Raw genomic sequence first — 25,162 nt, forward strand, 5'->3', positions numbered from 1 at the left:
TCACTCATTCGCTTTGTGAACTCCGGCTAGGGAACCGCACCAGTTGCGCCTTACCCTCCTTCCAGTTCCAGCGTCGGCAGGAATAATGCTGCCGACACACTTTGAGAATGGTGTAAGCAATTTATGCAGCACTAGTCTCTGCTATCTTTTCGATTCTTGCTTCTTGCCCTGTAAAACTCTCTCCTTCTATCTCCATAGTTGAAAGAAAAACTGGTGTATGACTTCCACCACATCTGATTGTATAATTAACCGGCGGGCAATGACTTTGTTTCTTAGAAAATTCTTGTAAAAGACCCTTGTATAAACCACAATTAACGTAGAAAACCAAGGTTGAGCAAGTATTTTTGGACGTGTTATTCGCATTATTACCCAAGCATGATTCAATCTTGCATTGGACCATTTAACCGCGCTGTGGACTCTTGCTAGGGAATCGCCCTGAGTTGTGCCTTCCCCTCCTTCTGGCGTTGGTAGGAATAACCCTGTCAGCACACTCTTTGAGAATGGTGCAAGCAACTTTTGCACCACTAGTCTCTATCATCTCTTTGATTCTTGCTTCTTGCCTTGTAAAACTCTCTCCTATTTCCATAGTTGAAACAAAAAATTGGTATATGACCTTGTTTCTGGCTAAATTCTTGCAAAAGACTCTTGTATAAACGACAATTAACCTGGAAAATAAAAAAGGAACAAAGTGACAGTCCTATCAACAAAATTGAAGTGATTATGCATTCACATGAAAAAAAAAACTGCATTTTTGAATTACATCCTTAAATGTATCAGACGACAATGACATCAGAGCAATCTTGGCAGCTGCATGTTAATCTTCTGTTTTGACAAATTGTTTTCAAATTACTCATTTTTTAGTGAAACAACAAAAGTCAAAAGGCAACTTTCTTCCTTAGAAATCAAGAGATTTCGAAGGACAAGGTAAATAACAGGAATGCAAGCAATTGTACTCAAGCTAAAGCCACGCCGAGTTCCGTGGCAATGACATTGAACATGGACTTGGCCACCGGGATTATGGACTGCAGTACATCTAACATCTTTATAACATCCAAACAAAGGTGCATGCCTCGAGCACCTTTAAGGCGCTAATCTCATGCTGCCAGGATCAACCGACGAGGCGACCGGCGAACCTAATTATGCATCCGTAATTTGGAGTCACGGCATTTGTCCACGCTGATGTCAAGTTTCAACTGCAGATTTCCTTCAGAACTGAGGGCAGGCAGACGATTGACTTCTGCTCCTGCTTCTTGGCATAAAACTGGCAGAGCGCAGGACCCGCCACTTTCCAAGCGAATCCGCATTTGCCGATGTCATTCCGTTGCATGGCGTAGTCGTATGTAATGTTATAGATAGCTAGAGCCTCGGTGAAAATATCTTCCAGCTTCCTCGGGCTCTCCTCGAACTCTGGTGCGCCATATAGCAACTGCACCAGAAGAATTATGCACGAAAGAATTTCCTAGAATCAGGTCTCTTCCTCTCCCTCTCCCTCTCTTCAAACCAGGTCTCACAGGAATTATACGGAATGTTTCTGTGTTCTCTATAACTTTGTTTTCCGGAACCCTGTTCCTGACTATAACTGCAAATCATGAATGAGAAGTCTTAGATGGACAAACCTGTTTATATTTCTGTATGACAGCATCTGCGGAGGAATGCTTGACTTTTTCTCCACCTTCCCGTAAAGCAGCTCCCATCTCGTTTCTATATTCCATGTACCGTCTTTCCCACTCCATTAGGCGGTCTCTGGGGATTTCCACATCAAAATAGGGAATCTTCCAAATCCCTAGATTTTCATCGCGAGAAGAAGTCAGTTCCCACAAATTTCAACAGCTAAGATGAAGAAAGACAAAAACTGGAGCTGATCAATATTAAGAAGGAAAAAGTACCAGCAGAAGAGGCTATTTGACTACACACAAAATCTGTTCATTAAACTCGGTGACTTGGCGAAAGGATCGAAATCCTAATCAACCGACTCCATCGGCAAAGATTAATTCTTTTCAGGCCAAGAGGTTAGTAGCATGATCTCGAATCAACTTTTTACTAATGATCACCAGGCTTCATATTGCATCGAGAGCTAAGTAAGAGCAATATGACAAAACCACACCAGTAAAAAGATCTCCATAGTAAAAAGAAACTGAATGAGGCAAAATCTCTCACCTTTGCCGGTTTGATTTTCTGCCTGGTATGATTCTACCGCATCAAAAATCAATCCGAGGATAGACTTAGAGCGGAAGGATTTATCCTTTCCCATGTAATGTGGGAAACATTCTGCCTTCAAACATTTGGGAAGTTCAATCTGTTCTCCAGCACAATTCAAAAGAAAGTCACTAATAACTTCCAAGAAAATTTACCATAAGATAGGCATATGGCATGACCCAGTTAAAAATTAAGGAAAAGGCAAATAGGGAAATTCTTATTTTCATATGCCAAGCAATACAGATTCATCCCGCAGAGGTTTTAATATTTGCTAGTGCTAAGCTGGTTCCAGATCCAACTCGGTACGGTATGAAAATATATGCGCATCTGGCGAAGCGTGCCTCGGAGAACTTCAGTCTCTATTGCATGCTCATGAAATTGAAAATGTAAGCTCTGAATAATGCAACCAAACAAGGTCATCCGCCCTGTAAAGAATAGAAGCAAATGCAAGAGTGTCGAGATAACAAGGAAGGTGAGATAAGAGACCGACCTTTATTCCACCATTCTTAGGAGCATCCAAGGCATCATAATATATGTCAACCAGCTGAAGAAGATTTCTCTCCACGCGACGTCTTTCATCGACTTCATCACGACCAAGTGTTAGAAGACGATCCATCAGTGCCTGCCAACTATCAGCAGCGGTACCCGCTGTGTAACTGAGGACAGCATATTGAACGTCAATTTTCGCCAAGAAAAGCCGTAAATGCAGGACAATCAAGCATTGAAGTAGATCACATTATCATCATGATCAAAATTACATTTTCATCAGGTTAATCATCCAACAATGCATCATCTTACTCATCTCAGACATTATAAACGAAATATCCTGGAGCCAGCTTGATGACGCTAAAAAGGCTATAAATCTTTCCTCATCAACATAATAAAACAACCAAATTATGCGTCTAGTTACTGGCACATGCTTCTGAGAAAGATGTTAATTAGGTCCAGGCAAAGATAAATAGTACATAAAGCAGATGAAAAATACTCGGAAAAAATATCGCAATTGCATCATACATTGATTTTCTTAACCTTCGTGGTGGCAGTTTTGAAAGCTGAAATGACCGAATCTCCATGATGAAATGGAAAAAGTTGCTAAAATCAGAGAAAGCTGAAGTCCAACTGTTCGAAGGAAAAGTAATTTCATGAAGAATCTTTTCACTAAACTTCTAGTAATTCTAGTCTAAAAGAAAAGAAGCAAACTAAGGTAGACTCTGTGGAGGAAGACAAAAGGGAAGATGAATGCTCCAAAATGCAAGTTGGAAGAAAGGGAAGAGGTACACTGCCTTTAGAGGGAGACGCCGTCTAACACAAAGGGGGCATGGTACTTTTTCACTATTGTACTCATCTATGTTAATCACCAACTTCAATCAACAAATTCCACCATTAATAGACTAGCACACCAAAAGAATATGCAGGAAAGAATCAACCTTGATTACATCCGTCTTCTTAATCTCGGTACTTTGCTTCTGTGTGCATGTCTTGTCTGTGAGTTGGTGCAATACACGTGTGAGGTGCCTTTTGGAAGCAATGTTTAAAAAAGAAAATGAGCATCAAACAGTGGACAAGCATTCTGAAGTAGATTTGGCTAGAGCAACGAACAATTATTTGCAAGTCTACGCAGCTAAATTTTACTACTTCTTTTTTTGCCAGGTATAACAGGGGCAACAGAAATAATTATGCTCTTGCAGAGGCAGGAAGGTATTATCACATGAAGAAACCATAAATCTTTTGCAGATCAATCTTAAAACTGCAGCCGAAGGTGGAAAATCCATATTTCTGTGAGGTATTTAATGTGGGAATCACTTGTCAGAACTTTCTTTTTCCCCCAAGTTCTTAGATCACTCTCTTCAATCAAAAATAGTTCCAGCATATGGAGCCTCAGATTTACAGCACTGACCTAAAAATAAGTACATATTCAAGTGCCTACCTTGGGTTAAATCTAGCGTTCAACCATAAATCAATTAACCCATCCTCCAACTCCTCGGAAGACATGTCGCTTGGCTTCTTGCAGTTTACGTCTCGTGCTGCAGAAGCTGATACCCATGGCTGGCTCGGTGTAAAATACTTCAACAGCTGACACATTAATCGCATGCTCAATCAGTGGTTGTTGGAAAGAGTTTAACAGACATCAATCAGCAATTTTGAATCAACAACTTTTGTAGATACCAAACAATTGCCTAGACAACCACTGCAAGGTAGTCCTCATAAAATGACCGAACAAGAGCAATGCATGATGCATCCACGAGTTCAGTATCATGAACATACCCATTGAATCACAATTTAATACTGATGAAAAACAAAATGACATCTATCCAGGTATCTACAACTGCAAGACAGAACAACAAAGATATTCTCAAAAAGGTCTTGTTAACGAGTGCCCCCACGGCACTGGTTAACTGTACTTCATAAGGAAATGTTTTCATTTCCCATGCACTGATTACATGCAACACGAGAGAGACCGTGCATTTGATATCAACTAACAAATTTCTTTTATTGGCTGAGTGATAAGTGCTCCAATCTTTCTTAAGTTGCTTGGCTTGGACAGCTAGCATGTGAATATGTCCTTGCCAACTAAGGTTTGTTACGCTACACAAAATTGCACTGACTAACGACCAGCAGGCTAGCAACAGTAGTGGAGACTGCATTCGGCCAAAACAATATTACACGAGAGATTCAAGAAAAAGCAACAGCAGAAAAATCTTAAATGTAGAAATTATCCATAGACATCCCAGCAAATGGACCCAGTTGGTCAGTCATGTTTATCAACTCTTCTCAAATTCACTTTCACTAGGCTTGTAAACCAAAGGAGAGACAAAAGAGGAACATGCATCAAGAGTAGCTGGATAAGGCAATTTATACATTGCTTAAACCAATAAAAGCAAACATGAGCATGAACAATTTTCCTTGTCATTCATGAATTAAGTCTGGGCTCATCTTCCAAAGGTCCGGCATTTTAGTGAATAACACATAAATTTCAGACAACTTTTTAGCTACACATCAACAAACTCAAGGATAACCCATATTCATTATTCATCCCTTTTCCAATGTCCAGGTAAGGTTCCGTAACAACTGCTTAGCCAAGTGGGAACCCAGATAGTTGATGACATACAACTATTCTAGGTATGAGTCTAGAGACCAGTATGCATCAACTGAAAAGCAAGGGAGAATTTGGCCCACAGGAAAATCTCAAACTCTGCAAACCATGAGGTACCCCCACACAATTCCAATGCTATGCAGCATGGCACATTTAGGAAGAGAATGATTGAAAGTGCAAAAAGTGTCTAATGAGAACTATCATGGAAGAAATTGCAGAAAGGAATAAAAAAACACGACTTTCGGTTGCAGGTAATGGGGAGGGGGGTGCAGGGTTGTGTCACCACAAGCTGGCAGAGGACATTAACCAAATGTGATACAAGACTTCTAACAAGAATGGGTGAATCTCATGTAAACACCAACCTGAGGGTTCCGTGAAACCCAATACATATCCCCATCCAAATCCCCACCAGCTATTTCATCGGTCAAGGAGCGTGGTCCACTAGTAGGGAAAAATATGGCATACTTGGAATTTCCCACTTTTGTTTCCAGAGCTGCCACATATGTAGCAGTCAAAACATGAATGTCCCCAAAATGCAGACCAGGATTCCGGTAGACCAATACTTTCCCTGAAATTTGGCCACTGCCACTGCATTGATGATTCAAGGAAAACTTTTAATATCCTGAGACAACTTTATAACATCAAAGCCCAATAGGTAATCTCAACTTTTCCCTGAAGTTGTAAGTATCAAACTCAAACATGGGTGGGATGTCACAAAAGCAATATAACTCAATTGATGTTTAGATCCAATGGAGGTGTGTAACCAAACCAAATACCTAAGCCCCAGACAAGCATAGCTACAGATATTAATTGGCAAATTAATGAAAGGAATAAGCAAAAGCACTTACAAATGGTATTAGAAGGATAGGGCATGATGACGGTTATTTAACAACTAAACTGAAAACCTATGCATATCAAATACTCGTGAAGACTGACGTTATACTTCCCACTATATTGGCAGCCATAAAACATGATTTTACTTGGAAACATGAACAATAGCAAATCTTTTAATCTGTTAGCTTTGAAGATCAAACACTATTATCTATCACCCTGCAAAAGAGAATACTGTAATGGATGGTAACGAAGCTACCAATCAATGTGGAAGTAGATCCTGTCAGATTTAAAGGATTTCTAGCTTGGACACGCCCCTGGCAGAGGGTTAAACCGGTTGTTTGATGTCAACGGCCAGCCAACACTACTCGTAACTCTCAAATATGGATGATCACTAGCAAAACTTTGCCAAGGGACATTTCCCAAATATATAATTCAGCTCTTGTATGATTGTTGAAAAGGAGAAACCACTAGTATGGGGTCCTCACAGAATTCATACTATGTTTCTGAAATTCTGTTAAGTTGGATAAAAGTGAAACGTTAGCTCAGTCAAATAACCCCAAACATTTGCAAACCTAAATTTTGGTTTAGCCATTTCCCCTATGGCACTGTTAAGAAGTTATTCCATATCCAAACCAAGCCGCTACAAAACCAAAGATGGACTCTAATTAAAATTACTAAAGTAACTGTTTCTCTTGAGTTTTCTCTAGCAGACTCATGCTAAATAAAAAAACCAGGCATAGAAAGATGATATAACGAGTACATACAGGATGATACAAACTTCATCACTTTTAAGAATCCCTGTGGGATCGGCTGTCCCCATTAGATAGTACGAATCTGATACAGGAATCTTTCCTCCTTTCAAATTGTTCTTTTCCATTTTCATGAGTTTGGACAGATGATTCTGTAGGAATGATTCGTCCAGAGGAATCCCAGATAAGATCATTCTGGCCGCATTGAAACCATCCATATCACCATAGTTCACCGAAACTGCACATACAGTAAAAGAACAAAAGGAAAACAAAAGGACAAATGTTTAAACATCAATTGGCAGTTAAATGAAATATGCAACCAAAGGAAGTAAAAGCAGCAAAGATAAATAAAGATGCGCTTTTATACTTTCGCATATTTGAAGTCCAGAAAAACAAAAGAAGCAAAACCAAGTAAAAGAAAAAGAAAAAAAAAATTGGAGAAAATCTCTTTGTTGAATCTTTCAAGAACAGAGAATATTTCAACAGTCCAAATGTTGAGAAGAATACTACCCCTTAAAGCTGCTCGTTTTGTGGAGAAGAGACTATTGGCATCTCCCAGAGCACTCTTCATCATGTCCAAAAAAAATTCATTCGGGACCCCTCCATAGCATAAGAGTGCAATCAAAGTCTTTGAAAGACATGCAGTTCTTGGCTTATTGCTGCATCAATGAGGACCAAGGTCTGATAAGTCCCTCCGAAAAGGTAAAATTTTGATGGCAGAATGAGCTCTTAAAAAAAGCAATGGGATTGAGTAATTCACGATATTACGATCTTGATTTTCACCCATTAAGAATTCCAGCCAGTTTCAAGCACATCAGATTTGATGAAAACTGATCAACATTCTATCGCTCAATCTACAATTGTCATTTTAAAAGTCAGCCATCGAAAGGATCGCATTTTTCAATCTGCTAATATCATCTTGAAAAAACGGATGGCAAAATAAGGATTTAGTTGATAGATAGGCTTCACAAAGTCCATGGGGCCTCTAACGAGACAGTTGGGACTCTGTGTGCCATATACGAATTAACTCCACTCTATGAAGGCATTGGCAGTATTCAGGGGTAAACTGCAAAAATGGCTTATGTTGTGGCCTATTATTCAGAAATGTCCACATGTCTCCCTAACATTTCTAAAATGAAATGAGCGAAGTCTCAAAATTTCAGTTTTAAGGGTGCAATCTCTTATTCTGTTAGTTATAGTGCATAGGTTGTTCCAGGCATTTCTTTTGATACAATTGACAATTCTTGTCAAGAAGTCACAGCATCAGCATTACAAGATAGGCCACAATGGTCACACCAAGTTTTATGTAACTCAGAACTCCCGATGGGCCTCTCCGGTGCTACATCTATCAGGAACAGTTTTATACACCGAAGTGCACCAGAGAAAGGAATTGATGAAGTAACAATCTACCAAATAATTCTCATCTCTCTCTCTCTCTCTGAAGGACATGGCTCCTTTCCCGAGTTGTCAGTTCTAAGGTACTGCTGATATAATATGTTCAACTTCATGTTATATTGATAGGCACTAGGGCAAATACACAAGCTACCGACTCTGCTAAACAGATTCACACGAGAAACATGTCCCATGTTCCAATTAAATTATTGAAAGAACAGGAAATCTGCTAACTTTTCAGTATGGCTTATCCGGGTCTTTTAACAAGCTAACCGCAAAGGAAAATATTAACATGATGATATGATCAACGACTCGAAAACATAGCAGGGCAACAAACCCACAGATAACACAGCGATGACAGTACTAAGGTCGCAGGTGCCATATGAACCTCAGAGAGTTTATAAGACCAATAGTTGCTTATTGGCAGAATATGTTGGTTGTACCTTGTCGTTACTACTTCCAGTGAATCAACTGTCCCGACATCTGAAAGCTTAGGATCCTTTTCAACCTTGATCATGGATGGTCGAATATGAATTGTATGAGGGGGAAGCTACAGATCAAAGTTTGGCTGAAACGATTAGAATACACGAGCCAATAGAAATAAATCGCTCTATAGAGAATCATTACAGTTTAAAAGCTAATAACTAGACATCTTACATCTCAAAGCTGAAGCGATCCTTAATAGTGCAATGTGGATTTTCCAATGCAACCAAAACGCTCTAGCAGCATCAATTATTTAACCTAGAATCTCAACAATTTTTTGTCGACAACATGATCTGCTTGATAAACAGTTTTTCTTTTTCTATGGTGATTGGATTGATGATAAAATCGAATCCTAGTTCGCGAACAGTGATTCGATTGATGATGAAGAAAGAGAATTCTTGGTTCAATTTTGCATGTTAACGATAGAAATAACATCTTTTTTTTTTTTTTAAATTGAACTCCTCTATTAACTGTTGATTAGTTGGTAAGAAGTGCGATTCAAGTTGGATTGAAAATTGAACCTAATAATAGAATTTGAGTTTTGGGCTAAATTTTTCTCATTTTTAATATTTTTGGAAAATAGGAAAATGCTTGGAAAATCAAGAAAAATAGTATTTGAGGCCACAAAATTACACAAAAATAGTCAATATTTTTCTTTTAATTCCCTTTTCATTTTGGAAGCAGCCAATTTCGAAGTAACATAAAGAAAAGCAACGACTGGAGTGGGAGAGTCAAAGTCGAAAAGATGATTCCTCCCTTCTTTCTTTCATTCAAAACCGTGCATGAAATTTTCATCTCGCACGGCTCCTAAGTGATAAGAGAAAGAAGATGAGAGAAAGAAGTGAGGAATCCTCTTTTCGACCAGAACACATGCAACTTCTATTACACTCTCATGCTGATCGGGTGCAGAGCAAATTTCACCGATGTTAGACCCAAAAAAAAAAAAAAAACTGATTCAAGCTCGTGAAACCAGTATAGAGCATAATTTAATAGAATGAAAAGCCTACTAAATATCAGATCAATAAATTTATCTTATTTTGTTCATATTGAAGGACCAACTAACACGTGTCAAAAAATCGAAAAGGGAACATACAATAATCAATTCCGATTCCACCAATTTATACCACATTGTTTTAAGCAAAATAGGACATAGCAAGAGATAATTCTAGTTTTTAAAACATTAAATAGATCGAAAGCAGAAATGCATGACAGGACATGAACACTCTAATATTCAGATACAGCAAATAGCATAATACCGCAGAATGTTTACCTGCTTATTAATCAGAACTGTACCCTTGACGGCTCTACCATCATTGTATAGACGGAACTGAATCAGCGAAGGCTGCAATAGAAGTTTAAAGAGCAAAAGTTCAACTTGTACGTACTGTATAATAATCAAGCATCGGCACAGAAAAGAAAATTTCCATCAACTACCGGTTCACATATGCCCTCCCAACGTTTCTGCTCGCTGTCACTGCAGCCGGCAAATCTCTAGGATAACAGAAAAATGACCAAATCATAGGTAGATAGCATCTAGAGCAGCTATAAATACAAACTTCTAGGAATTTAATTCAAATTTACTGCATGGTTTGCATTCTTAGCCCTCTTGTACGATTACTACTTGTACTAGACAGTCCAGTAATTCGTCTTACCCAGGCAACATCATCCTACTGCCAAACGTAGCATAGCCATTAAAGCGTCAGCGTGACTATACACAACCCTCAACCAAATATAAATGACGTCACTACGCACTACAATTTTTCCTTTTTTCTTGCTATTATTATGTTTTCCAGGTCCGTCTCTCTTGCACAGGTCACAAACCTCAAAAGCAGGAGTAATCATGCTGCTTCCCTTGAATATATTTCCGCGACACTTCAAAGCTATGTCCTCAGATACAAATCCAGTTCCGTCGGTATGTATAAGTGGCTTTCCCTGCTTATCATAGATGGAATTTCCCTCTTGATCCTGCAATTACATAGGAAATTGACCATGCTAAGCGTAGGAGTGAATTAAAAGAATATGATTAATTAGATAAGACCAAATTTTCGTTTAAGATATAATCCAAAGATAACACCTTGCACTCCTCATCCTTAATTGTCTCAATCGTGACACGATCCCAGTCAACTTCCAAGGTAATAGTTTTGGACAAGATGAGAGACAGCCTGTTCATTAGCAGATGCACATCATTAGGATCGAATGTTCACGCAAAGTTCAGATGAAAAACTTCTACGGCAACGAACCTTATCATGTAGCGGGATATGTCGGGCACTGTGTGCGCATGCATGAAGAGGCATCTCGCTTCATGCACTGTTTTCTTTTCCTTAAGTGCCTCGCACTCCATGCAAACAAAGTAACACTTCACAGAGGACGTGGTGGGGTCTCTTTTTTTCTCTTCCTTTCCTCCATCCTTAAACACTGATTAATTACCATGTCAGCAAAGGTGAATAGCTTATTGGCAGTAGACACGTGCATTTAAGCTCTCATTGCAGCAGACAAGGCTCCAAAAATTAAGGTGAATGTGTCCCCGTTATGCATGCCATACACTTAATAACAAAGGGAAAAATGGAATATACTTGGTGAAATAAAAACGGAAAATACCAACACTAGTATGTGCTGATGTAATTATCATGGCCGCGCATGTAATTCTAGAAGTAAGTTGAGCACCAAACATGTCCAGTGAACGTATGCAGATCAAAACAATGCCCAGGGGCACGAGGAGAGAGTATCGCATATTTCATAGTGTCAGAAGATGAAAGCTAGAACAGGCATAGAATCCCCACCCCCACGCTTTACTTAGGAACATTAATGAGTAAATCATTGTCGAATGGAAAACGGGAAACATGATTGCGACCAAGATCATCTAGTTAGGAATACCAGCTTTCCCAACAAATTTAAGAGAATACAGAAATTTTGGCAAAACAGCAATAAGATTGAATGCTGGGAAGCTCCTTGTCCCAAGAGTCGAAGCAGTCCGGAAACGAACATAGTGCACATCAAGTATACGTCGACACTTCAAAAAATTTGCTTTTTCATGCTTTTGAATTCACTACGAAAATGTGAAAATGAAAAAAAAAATGTACAAGTTCCCGAAAAAATACGTAAAAATTCTAATGGCTATACATGTCAACATTCATGTATTCTGAAGGGCTTCATGTATTTTGCATTTAATAAAATCAAATGGCGAGATCGGCATGATTTTTTATACAAAGTAAGAGTTAATAGTAAATATCATTCCAAACAAATTCGACATTTCCTAGCAAAACAAAAGGCAAAGGGAGTGCAGAACAAAAGAATAAACAACTACAAGCAAACTGCAAACTCATGCTTGTATAAAGCTATATACTCCATTTCAACATTAACATGACAGTGGAGATCGGTCAAAGAAAAAAAAAAAATTACCCAGATACAAGCCAGAATAGAATGTCATGACTAATTCTTCTGATTATTTGTATCATAATTGTCTTATTTGATGAGACAAGTTGGTCGCGAACTCACATGTTCTGATACACATCATAATAAAAGTTTTAAGGATGTGAACACATCATACAAAACTGCACACGAAGAGCACGAGCAATAGTGCGTACCGAAGAACTTGTATCGACGGGAACCGACAGGAATCCCCTCCTTTGCAATCTTTTTATATAAAGCAAAAGTATCAGCAGAACCCATCGATTTGCTGCTTTTGTCCGTCCCCTCTTCTGCCACCTTGACAAGGAGAACATTCTCATCTCCTAGTGCCTTTTGTAAAAGTGTTCTCCTCTTATCAAGGTAAGGACCCTGAATGCACACACAGTCTCAAGCATCACAATGAGAACCCAAAATCGTAACGATCTTGTTCAAAAGGGTCCGTGAGGAACTTTCTTAACAGCCAAAAAGGAAACTTGTAATTCCCAAATTTATTGCTTTACTTGTGGTGCATTCACTAAGAAAATCAAAACCTTCTTTATTATGTATGCTTAACAAATGCTCTTGGGCAATTGATAACGTGATTCATAAAGTTAAAACATTTCTTGTTGGCACCAGAAGAAGCTGTACAGTGAAATAAATAGATGGCACGGAAGGGGGCAAAAAAAAAAAAAAAAACAACCACGTTCACTGTGGTAGTAAAAGCATCAGACATGCAGAGATATTGATGGGAGTACCCAGCTCCTATCCAACAGCCAACCGCTCAAAGCACATTTTATTTTTTCTCGTTTATCCTCTCTAAATGATTCGATCATATCAGGATTAATAAATCAGATGACCAAGCCAGTGTTAGACAACTTCAACGCAACAAGAGCCAAGCAGCGATAGTACAGTGATAAAGATGCAGGTCGGCATTCCGACAAGGTGCACCAACTGATGCCACTTCCCATATTTTCAACTAATATATCACCCATTTTCTATATCTCTTGAATTGAACTCAAGTTTATTCCATGTACAGGATGCATGCCGACAACTGCTATATGCGGTGTGAATTTGAAAAGGGGGAAAATGACTTAAGTGATGCACTAATCCTCCACTGTAGAAAAATCGCTTCCACGACTTATTTGGGAAGAAAGAGCCATCACTGATATAACCGAATCAGAATCGAGTCTTATAGTATACATGCATGATAAAGCCAAGAAACTTACTTTAAAACGATAACACCCCGGAGGTGAAATGTTACAGTGGTAGAAGTGTGTCTTTCCAGAATCCCAGTCAACGTACTGAAAGCAGAAACAACATAAATGCATAAAAAGTTCCAGGTGACAGATAAATCTGAATTATAAAGAATATTAGGACAAATATCTAAATTGGTCTTAAAAGGGTTTACATATTTTATCCTTGTCCACGTCAAAATAAAGAGATATATACGAATAAACATACATAAACGAAGCTCAAGTATCTCCAGAATTAAAGAAACTTTAATTCCTAAGATTTGCTTGATAAAAAGTTCAAAATTAAGTTTACATAAGATATAAAATTTCGCGGTAATTAGTCCATGAGATCAGTTTCTACCAACATGTTTTTCCTACCGGCACCTAACATGACAGATGTGATGGAATTAACGATTTTAATTATTTGTTTTGATATTGGCATCGACGAGTGAAAAGAGGTTAGGTCTTTCATTCTAAGATAATAAACATGACGAGTTTGTGGAGACAACTCAAAAGGGACTCCATTAGGAGAAGAGTGGAGACACCCCCAAGAGAGCTAACAAAGAGAGACAATATGCAGCTAAAGAGGGTCAAAACACATCCATGCATGCGAGCGAAAGTAACTTTGAGTAGTGATGAAAGTGATTATTCTAGTTGTTAAACGCAGCATACTAGGCAACCAAATTTCACATTAATGATAATTTCAACAACCGCAAATCTCACGAAAAAGCTTCGTCTTTGCCAAACGAGCACCGTGACTTCAGCCGCAATGCAGAAAGATGCGATCATTTTTGTCAATTATGTGGATTTCCAGGGGAGATTAGTAATGGATCACATTGCATTTAAGAACTTTTAGATGAAAGGAAATCCTAGTGACAAGGAGATGCTAATATCAAGTCATTCGCTTGTCCTTAATGAATTAATTTCCTTAGGAATAGTGTTGCGAGCAGTGTGATGTACGAACGTTATGAATAGAACCGCTCAATCCTATGTTGACGGAACAAACGACAAAATCCAACAAACCTTTGGGTACAATCATCCCAACCAAGCAACATTGTCATGATGTAGAGATTATTTGTATCCAGGCACATCAGAACACCGGTTTTTACATCCCATCCTCCCTCGCAAGACGGAAGAGACAATACAAAGGAGGCATCCTACACAAGCCATAGTTCACTAATTCCCTCATGACCTGTGATCTACAATACTCGTCCTGTTTTACGGTAAATTTGCAATTAAAACAATTCTAATACTCTATAGAAATAATAAGCATACTTCCATATGTACATATTATATGTATGGGTACACATTCTCTCTCTCTCTCTCTCTCTCTCTCTCTCTCTCTCACTCACTCAAATGCGCACGCACACACATTTTTGCATATTCACAATTTTTTTCTCAAATATTTAGAATATGCATAAAAGGGACTGGTTTCGGAAACTATGGACAAATGAATCGCTTCCTATAAGTTACCTTACAACGCTCGTCTTTCTTTACACGAGACTGTCCGATGGCATTCCAGACCGCTTCCTCAAATTCAATCATTCTGAGATCTTTCATCAGTCGAATCCTATCACTGTCTATGGCGTCTTCAAGATTTCCTCTGCATAAAATAGCAGCCCAACACGGTAAAAATGCAGAGCTGACAACATTCAGACAGAGCAACCGAAAAGAGAACTTACCCCCCAATGTAGTTTAGAATGAGAAATGCTTTTCTAAACTCCAGTTCGCTCAGAGCCTTCAGGTGGGGGCTAACTGCTTGTGCATTCCCGTTTTCCAAACTCGGAGAAAGTCTCAGACTTCCAATCTGTTGATCTCGCACAGGAAAGCTTGCAAATCCATTGTCTAGCAGAAAAAAAATACCCAGCTCAAATGTTCTGTAGAGTTTGAACAAACTAATCTTGCCAGACAAATAGCGCTAGAAGGTGAAAAGAATAACACAAGTAACCAAAAGTCAGTCTATACGATTCAGTCACTCTCACCACAAAAAGAGGACAATGAAGACAAAACAAGGAAAACCACCGCATCAGCAATTCTTTCCCGCATACGTTGAACGATCCATGTTCATCATTATACACAGGAAGACAAAAGATGAAATGTCGGAAGCGAGTTTGCCGTTTCGTAAACAATAAACACTAGCAAACAAAGGCAATAGACAATAAAATATATATAGTTTTAGTCGTTCTCATTACAAAAATACACAAATCACCATATAGCAGAGGCTGCCTCACCTCAGTCAACATTTATGTCTTTGCTCACCAGTCATTATCATCTCCCCCAACATCTCACTCCTCCCAAATTTGGGTCTAATACCCAAAAAAACCTTCAACTTTAGCATCTGTGACAATTATATCCAAATTTTTTGTTGTCTAAAAAAAAACTCCAAACTTTAACTTTTGTTCCAATTCTACCGGCTTAATACCAAAAAAAACCCTCAACTTTAGCATCTATCTCAATTATATCCAAAACTTTTTTGTGTCTCATAAAAAACCCTCAACTTTTACTTTGATCCCAATTCTACCACCATCGGTCTTCCATCCATAATTAGCGTTAGTTAATCTTACGTGACTCAAGTTTTCTCGCCGAACTTATCATTGAATCTTCGAAATTTAAAAACAGTAGTTTTCGGGAACGACGAGGATTTAGATCGTTAGTCCAAATATCTCCATGTCTAGCCTTTTTTGGGCTGCTAAGTGCCGAAGAGAATACTAAACATGCTATCTTGAGTGACTCTATATCTCCCGGCAATATGTAGGAGAAGCAAATTACAAAAGAGAAGTTCATGAGTTTTTTCATGTCAGCTTTATTAAGGTGTAATTCATTAACAACGTGAAAATGCCACATAGGATTAATTAATGGTGATTATGGACGAAAGGCTAACGATGACGTAATTGAGATAAAAGTAACAGTTAGAGGTTTTTTATTATACAAAAAAAGAGTTTTGGATATGACTGAGACATATGTTAAAGTTGAGGATTTTTTTTATATTAGGCCGGTAGAATTGAGACAAAAGCAAAAGTTTGGGTAGAATTGAGACAAATATAAAAGTTGGAGGTTTTTCATGAGATAAAAAAAAAATTTTGGATAGAATTATCACAAATGCTAAAGTTGAAGGTTTTTTTAGATATTAGACCCTCAAATTTGCGATGATCGACCGTCCACGTTTTCTCTAATTTCTCCGAATTACAAGCACAAAAATCACAAGCACGACCTCCACACAACAAAAAAAACATATGACAACACCACGAAAAGGAACGTCACTGACCGCGCGAATTCATCACAGGCGAACGGGCCGGACTTTGATCATTCAAGGGCACGCAAGGGATCTCCGTCGGAGACGGCGAAGGAGAAGAGCCGGCGCTGTTTTCGATAATGCGCGAGATCAAACCATCGATGGAATACTTGATTTTTGTCGCGGCGGTCGACCACAGGACCTGAAGTGCGGCCTCTTCGCTGAGCGAAGCGAGCTTCTTCCGAGTCCACACGTTCGGGGGAGGCTGGTTCTGGTCAGTGCAGATTCGGCGTATCTCGTCCTCGACAGAAACAGGAAGCGGCACGAGCTGTGAAGGCGGAGCGGAAGGAGAGGAAGGAGGAGGAGCGTTCATGGCGATGGACGAGTGAGTCCGCGCGCCGGAGACGGAGAGAGAGAGAGAGAGAGAGGTTTCTGAGTTTGATCGACCACGACGACCGAGAGACTCTAGGATTTTGTAGGGGTGAGGAAGGCGACGAGCGGGGGTGACTGTGGGCTGTAGTTGTACTATTTCCTTTTGGCGGTGTTTGAACTTTCCGGGAAAATCTGAAATCAAAATGGAAAATGGACGAATCCTTGTCTTGCCATTTTCTCGCGTTTTCTTGAGATTAAAAAAAAAATTGAAAATCTGAAGATTCTGTCATGAAAGTCCTGAACCAGTGCTCCGAAAAAGAGACGATGGGAACGGAAAGAGGACGTAAGAAAGGGGGGCTAAAGCACAAGCACACGTGTTTGAAAATCATTTTCCTTTGTCAAAAAGAAAAAAAACAAAGAAGAAAACTATTTTCTCAATTGGCTTTAGACTCTAAAGCTATTTGAATAAAATGCAAATACTATATGATAAATTTTTTAAAAATGCTTTAGAGAAATACGATTACATTTCCAAATGCTTTTAAAACCCATTGGTTCAAGGTCCCGATATTTCCGACATGCTAATCTAATTTTTTTCTTTCAGCTTTGCCGTCGCTAAACTTTAATCGTTTCGAAAATGTCCTCACCTCGCACAAGGTCATTGGTGAAGGGCTCAGCCGCCACAAGTGGCCGACACCTAGACCTGGCCTCGCCGGTGGCTCGCCGGCCATTGAGTCCTTCTCCGATTTTGACGTTTTTTTTTCAAAGAAATTAGTAAAACTCCTCTACAAAAGTATACTTTTTCCAAGCATGATTCAAATCAACGTCGTGCACTTTTAAATTATAATTCACCAAATACTACTTATATTTCGAAAAATCCTTTATTACTTTTATTGTAGTAATCAATTCGCTACTACCCTATTACATTTTTCTCCCCTTTTCTGGCCAACAAACAATAATTACTTTCCCTTGGGAAAAAAAGACAAAACAAAGATTACTTCTCTGAGAAGTTTGCATGCTTCCAAGAGAAGTTGCTTTATGTCAAATGCCACGTCACAGTACAGCAAGTTATGGAGTATGACGATTATACAATGGAAATTTGCGATCGGAAGCAACTCTTGTAAGTTATATTACAAAAGTTTACAGATTGTAAAGTAATTTACGATGCGGAAACTTACTTTACTAATATGGAACACAGTCCATGGACTTTATTATACACCTACGATACAACAAGCTAATTCGTGAACCTTACTTTCAAGCTAAATTAGTCCTTTCAAAGTAACTCATATTACTTCCAACAAGGTAAATGACTTCGCCTTAAAGAGATGTTTACTCCTTTTAACAATATTGCAATTTTGCATTAAAAGTCGTACTTTATAGTTCTTGTACTCAGGTATATAACTCCAACAATTGTGATTTAACTCACCTCGTCTAATCTAGATTGCATGTACAATTATTAGTTTCTCTTTTCATATAATAATTTAGTTATTAGAGGTCGTAACATGCATCAACCGCCTTGAAATGGTAATTTATCTTAGATTATCGCAAGAGACGTAACTTATCATTACTAATAACGGTTAATAAACGTCAATTACTTTACATTTTGTAACTTCTAAATATTCCCACTAGTAATTATCCATAATGTTGTAATATTTCCTATGGTCAATTATAACCCTCGGTTCCTGTAGATTGTTATCGCCTGTCAAGTTGAGTTCCTTGGTCACACATTTGCCATTGCGGTTGCCGTCATCGCCGTTCGGACCAGCTAGTACATAGCGAATCGGCGATAGTGCCACTGTGGCCACGAGAAGCCTCGATCAGAGATGAAGGTAGGAGGAGGAGTGAGACAGATACCGTGAGGAAGGAGTCGGGATTAGTCTGGAGGCAGAGAGATTCTTTCCACCTACCTTTGGCTGATCTAAAAAGAGATGCAAGAGAATATTTTTCTTTTTTACATTAAAGCATTTCATAATTTGGGGTGTAATTTGTTTATTGATCAAAAGTTGGAAGTAAAAGAAAGACCTCCCAGTGTGGGGCTCCTGTCAATTATTTGAAAAGCTTAAATTTATCTGTGGAAGAAAACCATATATATATATATATGTGTGTGTGTGTGTGTGTAGAACATATTGAACTTGTAGTCAAGGAATGTGAGATAATAAAGAACTCATTCATGTGCGAGCTGGATTCGAAATGAAGTACGAAATTGTACGAATGCGCCGCACACATAAAATTAGCTGGAGCTGTTAATTTTGACTCAAGTTTTCGCTAATTTGAGTAAATGCAAGAAGATAAAGAAGAGAAGACTTCTGATGATGGACTTCTTTCTTTAATTGTACAAAGAAGGGGGCCCACTAGTTTCCTATATTATATCATATATTGGGAGGCATGGTCAGTATCTTCAAAGGAAAACAAGGAGATTTCACGCCAGCTTGGTAGAAAAGCGTGTGGGCCCAACACTAAGTAAAAGAAAGGAAAAAAAAAGTCTAGGTTTGATTTTTGTTAAAAGCATGCACTTATTGTACGAGAAAAAGAAGAGCCCCACAACAAAGCCGAGGGTTTTCCTTCTGTACAGAGCATTGCGTCGCGAAAGAAGAAAAGAGGACGTACTGTGAAGTTCTTATTTTTCGGCCGTATGAAGGAGCCGCGAATATATGATTTGTGCTTCGTGAGTTTATTATATCCACTTGTGAGTTATTTTATTTGTAAACACTTAGTTTGGGTATAATCTAGGTGCGGGAAACACGAGCGTATTGAGCGATTGTAATTCCGATTATTTGATTATAGTGGATTATTCGTGTTGGCTCTCCCGTGGATGTAGGTACCGATATTCGGACCGAACAACGTAATCTCTGGTGTCATTTATCGTTCCTCGTTATTTTTCTATGCTTTTGTATTGACTTATTTGCAAGATCTTGGTTAGCTTCCGCGTTATATTTCAACAATTGGTATCAAAGCACCAGGTTCGGATATTCTAGATTGTGATTTGGGGCTTTTGCTTGTCCGATTATTATTTGGATATCTTGTTATTGCAATTATGTCTGAAGTGAAAGCTGAAATTGAGAAGTTTAACGGGAGGAACAACTTTGGGTTATGGAGCCTCAAGATGGAGGCATTATTGACTACTCAAGGTTTAGCAGAAGCATGGGAGGGCAAGGTTGAGTTGCCCGAAACGATGACAGATCTTGAAAAGGATGTGGTAATGAGGAAAGCTAGAAGTTTAATCCTATTGAATTTATCGGATGAAGTGTTAATAGAGGTAGGCGAGGAGAAGGATACCGCAGCATTGTAGGCAAAACTTCAAGCGCTCTATGTAACAAAAGGTTTGAATAATCGCTTATACATGTTGAAGAGGATGTTCCAGTTAAGATATACTAAAGGTATGTCTATCAGAACCCATCTAAATGAATTTAATAAACTCATGATGGATTTTAAGAACGTCGGTAAGACACTTGATGATAAAGAGCGGGGCATGATGTTGTTAGTTTCTCTACTAGAGTCATGGGAGCACTTTATTGATTCACTGTTGTAGGGGCGTACTACGATTATCTTGGAAGAGGTAAAATCCGCATTATTTTCTAAAGAGTGGCAAAGAAAGTTGCGAGATGACGGTCTAGCGTAGGATGTAGCGAGAGGACTAGTGATTAGGGGTAGAGAACAACAACGAGGGTCCAATAGCAGCAGAGGTAAAAACAGATCTAAATCACGTCATAGAAAGTCTAAGGGTCGCGTGAAGTGCTTTGAGTATCACGAGGAGGGGCACATCGGGAGAGATTGTCCCAAGTTGAGAAACATATGTGATAAGCGTAAAGCCACAACTAGTGTGGCGAACATTGTTGAGGAGAGCACTAGTGATGTAAAGGCTGTCTTATGTGTAACTACATATTCGTCAAGAGACGAATGAGTGTTAGATTCAGGGTGTTCTTATCATATGACGCCTTTTAGGAACTGGTTTACTACTTACCATACCGCAGATGGTGGTAGAGTTTTGTTGGGGAATAACGCACCTTGTAAGGTTGTGGGGATAAGGACAGTTCGGATTCGGATGCATGATGGTGTAGTGCGCACATTGACGGACGTAAGGCATGTATCAGAGCTCAAGAAGAACCTTATTTCTATAGGGACACTCGATGATATCGGGTGTAAGTACACCGCTGAAGGTGGAGTGCTGAAGATCTCTCGAGGTGCTATAATAGTGATGAAAGGAAAGAAAGTAAGTTCTCTCTATCATTTCTTGGGAGAAACCGTGACGGGAGCTACCTGGAGTTTCATCGGGTGAGTCAGATTCTGCTTTAACTCGTTTATGGTATATGCGTTTGGGGCACATGAGTGAGGCGAGTATGACAATCTTGAGTGATATGGGGTTGTTAAAGGGTTCGAAAACAAGTAAGTTAGATTTATGTGAGCACCGCATATTTGAGAAGCAGCGCGGGATTAAGTCTACTACAAGTATTCATTCGACCAAACAATTGATAGAATATATTCATTCGGATGTTTGGGGCCCATATCCGGTTCCTTCAAAAGGAGGTGCTCGTTATATGTTAACATTTATCGATGACTATTCCGGGAAGGTATGGGTATGCTTTCTGAAGCACAAAGCTGACGTGTTTGATCGGTTCAAGAAATTTAAGGTATTGATTAACAAGTAGTCGGATAAACGGATCAAGTGCTCGAGAACCGATAACGGCATGGAGTTACGTGGTAAAGATTTTACCTAGTTCTGCGAGAGAGAAGGGATTGTGAGACACCGCAGTACCTTGGACACCATAACAGAATGGCGTGGCAGAACGGAAGAACAGAACTTTACTTGAGTGGGCTCGGAGCATGCTTTCGCATGCTAGAATAGGCAAGGAATTTTGGGCTGAAGTAGTGAACATGGCATGTTACCTAATTAATCGATTTCTATCATCTGCTATCAAGTGGAAGACTCTAGAGGAAGTATGGTCGGGGAAACCTGTTGATTACTCCGGATTACGAATATTCGGATGTCCCGCGTATACTCATGCGAGTGATGGTAAGCTTGAGCCGAGGTTGAAGAAGTGCATATTTCTGGGTTATGCACATGGGGTGAAAGGCTCTTGGTTGTGGTGCATCGATTCCGGATCATCCAGATTTCTAATCAGCAGAGCTGTGATCTTCGACGAGACCGCAATGCTTCGACAGAGGAGTTCTGAGACACAACCAAGAGAGCAAACAGATCATGGTGTCGGTAGTAAGGTGGGGCTTCAGGTGGAGACTTAGGAGACCTCAAAGGTAATAGATGTTGAGGCTGCAGATGAAGCTGCAATTCCTGAAGTCGGTGATAGTGAACAACAAGTACAGCCGCAGCGTAGTATAGCCGCCGACAGACAGAGAAGGCAAATTAAACCGCCAAGACGTTATGCTTATATAGATTTTGCTTATGCTTTGATCGTAGGTGATGAGGTAGAGACAGATGAGCTTTCGTCTTACTCTGAGGAAATGTCTAGTTCTGAGTCGTCGCATTGGCTAGGGGCTATGAGTGAAGAGATGGAATCACTCCATCGAAATCGGACATGGGAGTTAGTTAAAGTACCAAAGAGCCGGAAGATTGTCGGAAGTAAATAGGTCTATAAACGGAAAGAGGGCATTCCCGGTGTCGAGACATCGAGGTACAAGGCGATGCTTGTTGCGAAGGGGTATACCCAGCGGGAGGGCATTGACTACAATGATGTATTTTCTCCCGTGGTAAGGCATACTTCTATTCGTGTTTTACTTGCCTTAGTTACTTCATAGGATCCCGAGTTGGAGCGACTTGATGTGAAAATGGTGTTTCTTCACGGTGAGTTGGAGGAACAGATTTACATGAGGCGCTTAGAGGGATTTGCTATTCCGGGTAAGGAAGACCATGTTTGCTTGTTAAAGAAATTATTATATGGGCTGAAACAATCTCCTAGATAGTGGTATAAACGTTTTGATGCTTTCATGGCTAGTCAAGACTATTCAAAGACTCGGATGGATAGCTGTGTTTATTTTAGGAGATTGGAGGGCATGTCTTTGATATATCTACTATTATATGTTGATGATATGTTGATAGCGGCGAAAAATATGTCCGATATTGATGTGCTGAAAAGGCAGTTGAGTGCTGAGTTTGAGATGAAAGATTTAAGTGCTGCAAAGAAAACTTTGGGTATGGAGATTTTGCGTGACAGATCGGCAGGATTATTACGTCTATATCAAAAGAAATATATTGAGAAGATTGTAGCGCGTTTTAATATGCAACAAGCTAAGTATGTGAGTACACCATTAGCAAAACATTTTAGACTTTCGGTTAAGTTATCACCGCAGATCGAGGAGGAGGAGGAGCATATGTCTCGTGTTCCTTATTCTAGTGCCGTGGGTAGTATTATGTATGCTATGGTATACACTAGGCCTAATATTTCACAAGTTGTCGGTGTAGTTAGTCATTATATGAAGCGTCCGGGAAAAATTCATTGGGAAGCTATGAAATGGATCCTCAAATATTTGAACGGGACAACAGACATTGGTATAGTATACCGGAGGGACAATTATGGCAAAGAAACCACAGGTTATGTGGATTCTGATCATGCGGGTGACTTGGATGAGTGCATGTCTTTAGCATGGTAAGTATTTATGCTTGCGAGTGGTGCGATTAGTTGAAAGGCGTCCTTATAGGACCATGTTACCCTATCATCGGCTGAGGCGGAGTATATGGTACCGACATTTATAGCGAAAGAGGCGATATGGTTACAAGGTTTGTTCTTGGTCTTTGGGTTAGAACAGAAAAGTGTGGACATACACTGTGATAACCAAAGTGCGATATATCCGGCGTATAATCCAGTTTATCACAAGCGGACGAAACATATCAATATCGGATACCACTTCATCCGAGATGTCTTAGTGAAGGGTAAGATTGATGTGAAAAAGATAGCTACAGCAGAGAACCCCGTGGACATGATAACTAAGCATGTTCCTTTGGCGAAGCTCAAGATTTGCTTGAGCACTATTGGCATCTGCAGAGAGTGAGCGCCTGTGGGGGCGTTGGGAGAGCAGTATGGATTATGAGCATTATTGACTTGGCTTCAAACATCGAGCCAAGGTGGAGAATTGTTAATTATGACTTGAGTTTTCGATAATTTGAGTAAATGCAAGAAGACAAAGAAGAGAAGACTTCTGATGATGGACTTCTTTCTTTAATCGTACAAAGAAGGGGGCCCACTAATTTCCTATATTATATCATATATTGGGAGGCATGGTCGGTATCTTCAAAGGAAAACAAGGAGATTTCACGCTAGCTTGGTAGAAAAGCGTGTGGGCCCAACACTAAGTAAAAGAAAGGAAAAAAAAAAGTCTAGGTTTGACTTTTATTTAAAAGCCTGCACTTATTGTACGAGAAAAAGAAGAGCCGCACAACAAAGTCGAAGGTTTTCCTTCTGTATAGAGCACTGCGTCGCGAAAGAAGAAAAGAGGACGTACTGCGAAGTTCTTATTTTTTGGCCATATGAAGAAGCCGCGAATACATGATTTGTGCTTCGTGAGTTTATTATATCCACTTGTGAGTTGTTTTATTTGTAAACACTTAGGGTTTGGGTATAATTTAGGTGCGGGAAACACGAGTGTATTGAGCGATTGTAATTCGATTATTCGATTATAGTGGATTATTCGTGCTGGCTCTCCCATGGATATAGGTATTGATATTCGGACCGAACCACATAATCTCTAGTGTCCTTTATTGTTCCTCGTTATTTTTCTGTGCTTTTGCATTGACTTATTTACAAGATCTTGGTTAGCTTCCGCGTTATATTTCAACAAGAGCAAAACCTATTCTGGAACCATGTTAGAATTTTTAGGACCATTGCCAAGCTTTTAGATGGGTCTTTCTAACATGGTATATCATCCATCCTCTTTCTTCTATAATCATGCAGAACCAATTCAACAGCTTCCATCGATCCTCTTTCTATAGCTATGGCTAGTAATCTTTCCATAGCGCTAATTGGTATTAGTGTCCTCTGCCGGTCGAGTCAAAGGCGAACAACGGCAAATTGTTGTTTTCTAAAATAACTATTGTTTTTGTCTAATTAAATTACATGCTACCTCGTAAACGTTGTTCAAGTATAAATACCCATTGGTTGTAACTTGTAAAACATCAGCGTTAAGTAATACGGTAATTTATTTCCTAATTAAAATCTATCTTTCAGTCTCAGACTCTGTGCGAACT

The 25,162-nt window shown here is 39.3% G+C and overlaps 1 protein-coding gene across 1 annotated transcript; it reads right to left on the reverse strand.

Moving 5' to 3' along the window:
- Positions 1–912: 912 nt before the first annotated feature.
- On the reverse strand, positions 913–17,013 carry LOC115749089 (probable RNA-dependent RNA polymerase 5). Its single transcript, XM_048277921.1, has 19 exons — positions 16,633–17,013; positions 15,050–15,212; positions 14,841–14,970; positions 13,362–13,436; positions 12,333–12,525; positions 10,989–11,163; positions 10,823–10,910; positions 10,570–10,713; positions 10,183–10,197; positions 10,019–10,090; positions 8,709–8,815; positions 7,384–7,532; positions 6,889–7,111; positions 5,653–5,878; positions 4,124–4,269; positions 2,687–2,852; positions 2,158–2,296; positions 1,617–1,783; positions 913–1,426 (listed from the first exon to the last, which is right to left on the reverse strand). Exons 1-19 carry the CDS (start codon positions 16,970–16,972, stop codon positions 1,190–1,192), a joined length of 2,955 nt encoding a protein of 984 aa, XP_048133878.1. The 5' UTR covers positions 16,973–17,013; the 3' UTR covers positions 913–1,189.
- Between the last annotated feature and the right edge of the window lie 8,149 nt (positions 17,014–25,162).

Source organism: Rhodamnia argentea, chromosome 4 (genome assembly GCF_020921035.1).
Source record: "Rhodamnia argentea isolate NSW1041297 chromosome 4, ASM2092103v1, whole genome shotgun sequence".
In the NCBI taxonomy this organism is placed as follows: Eukaryota; Viridiplantae; Streptophyta; class Magnoliopsida; order Myrtales; family Myrtaceae; genus Rhodamnia; species Rhodamnia argentea.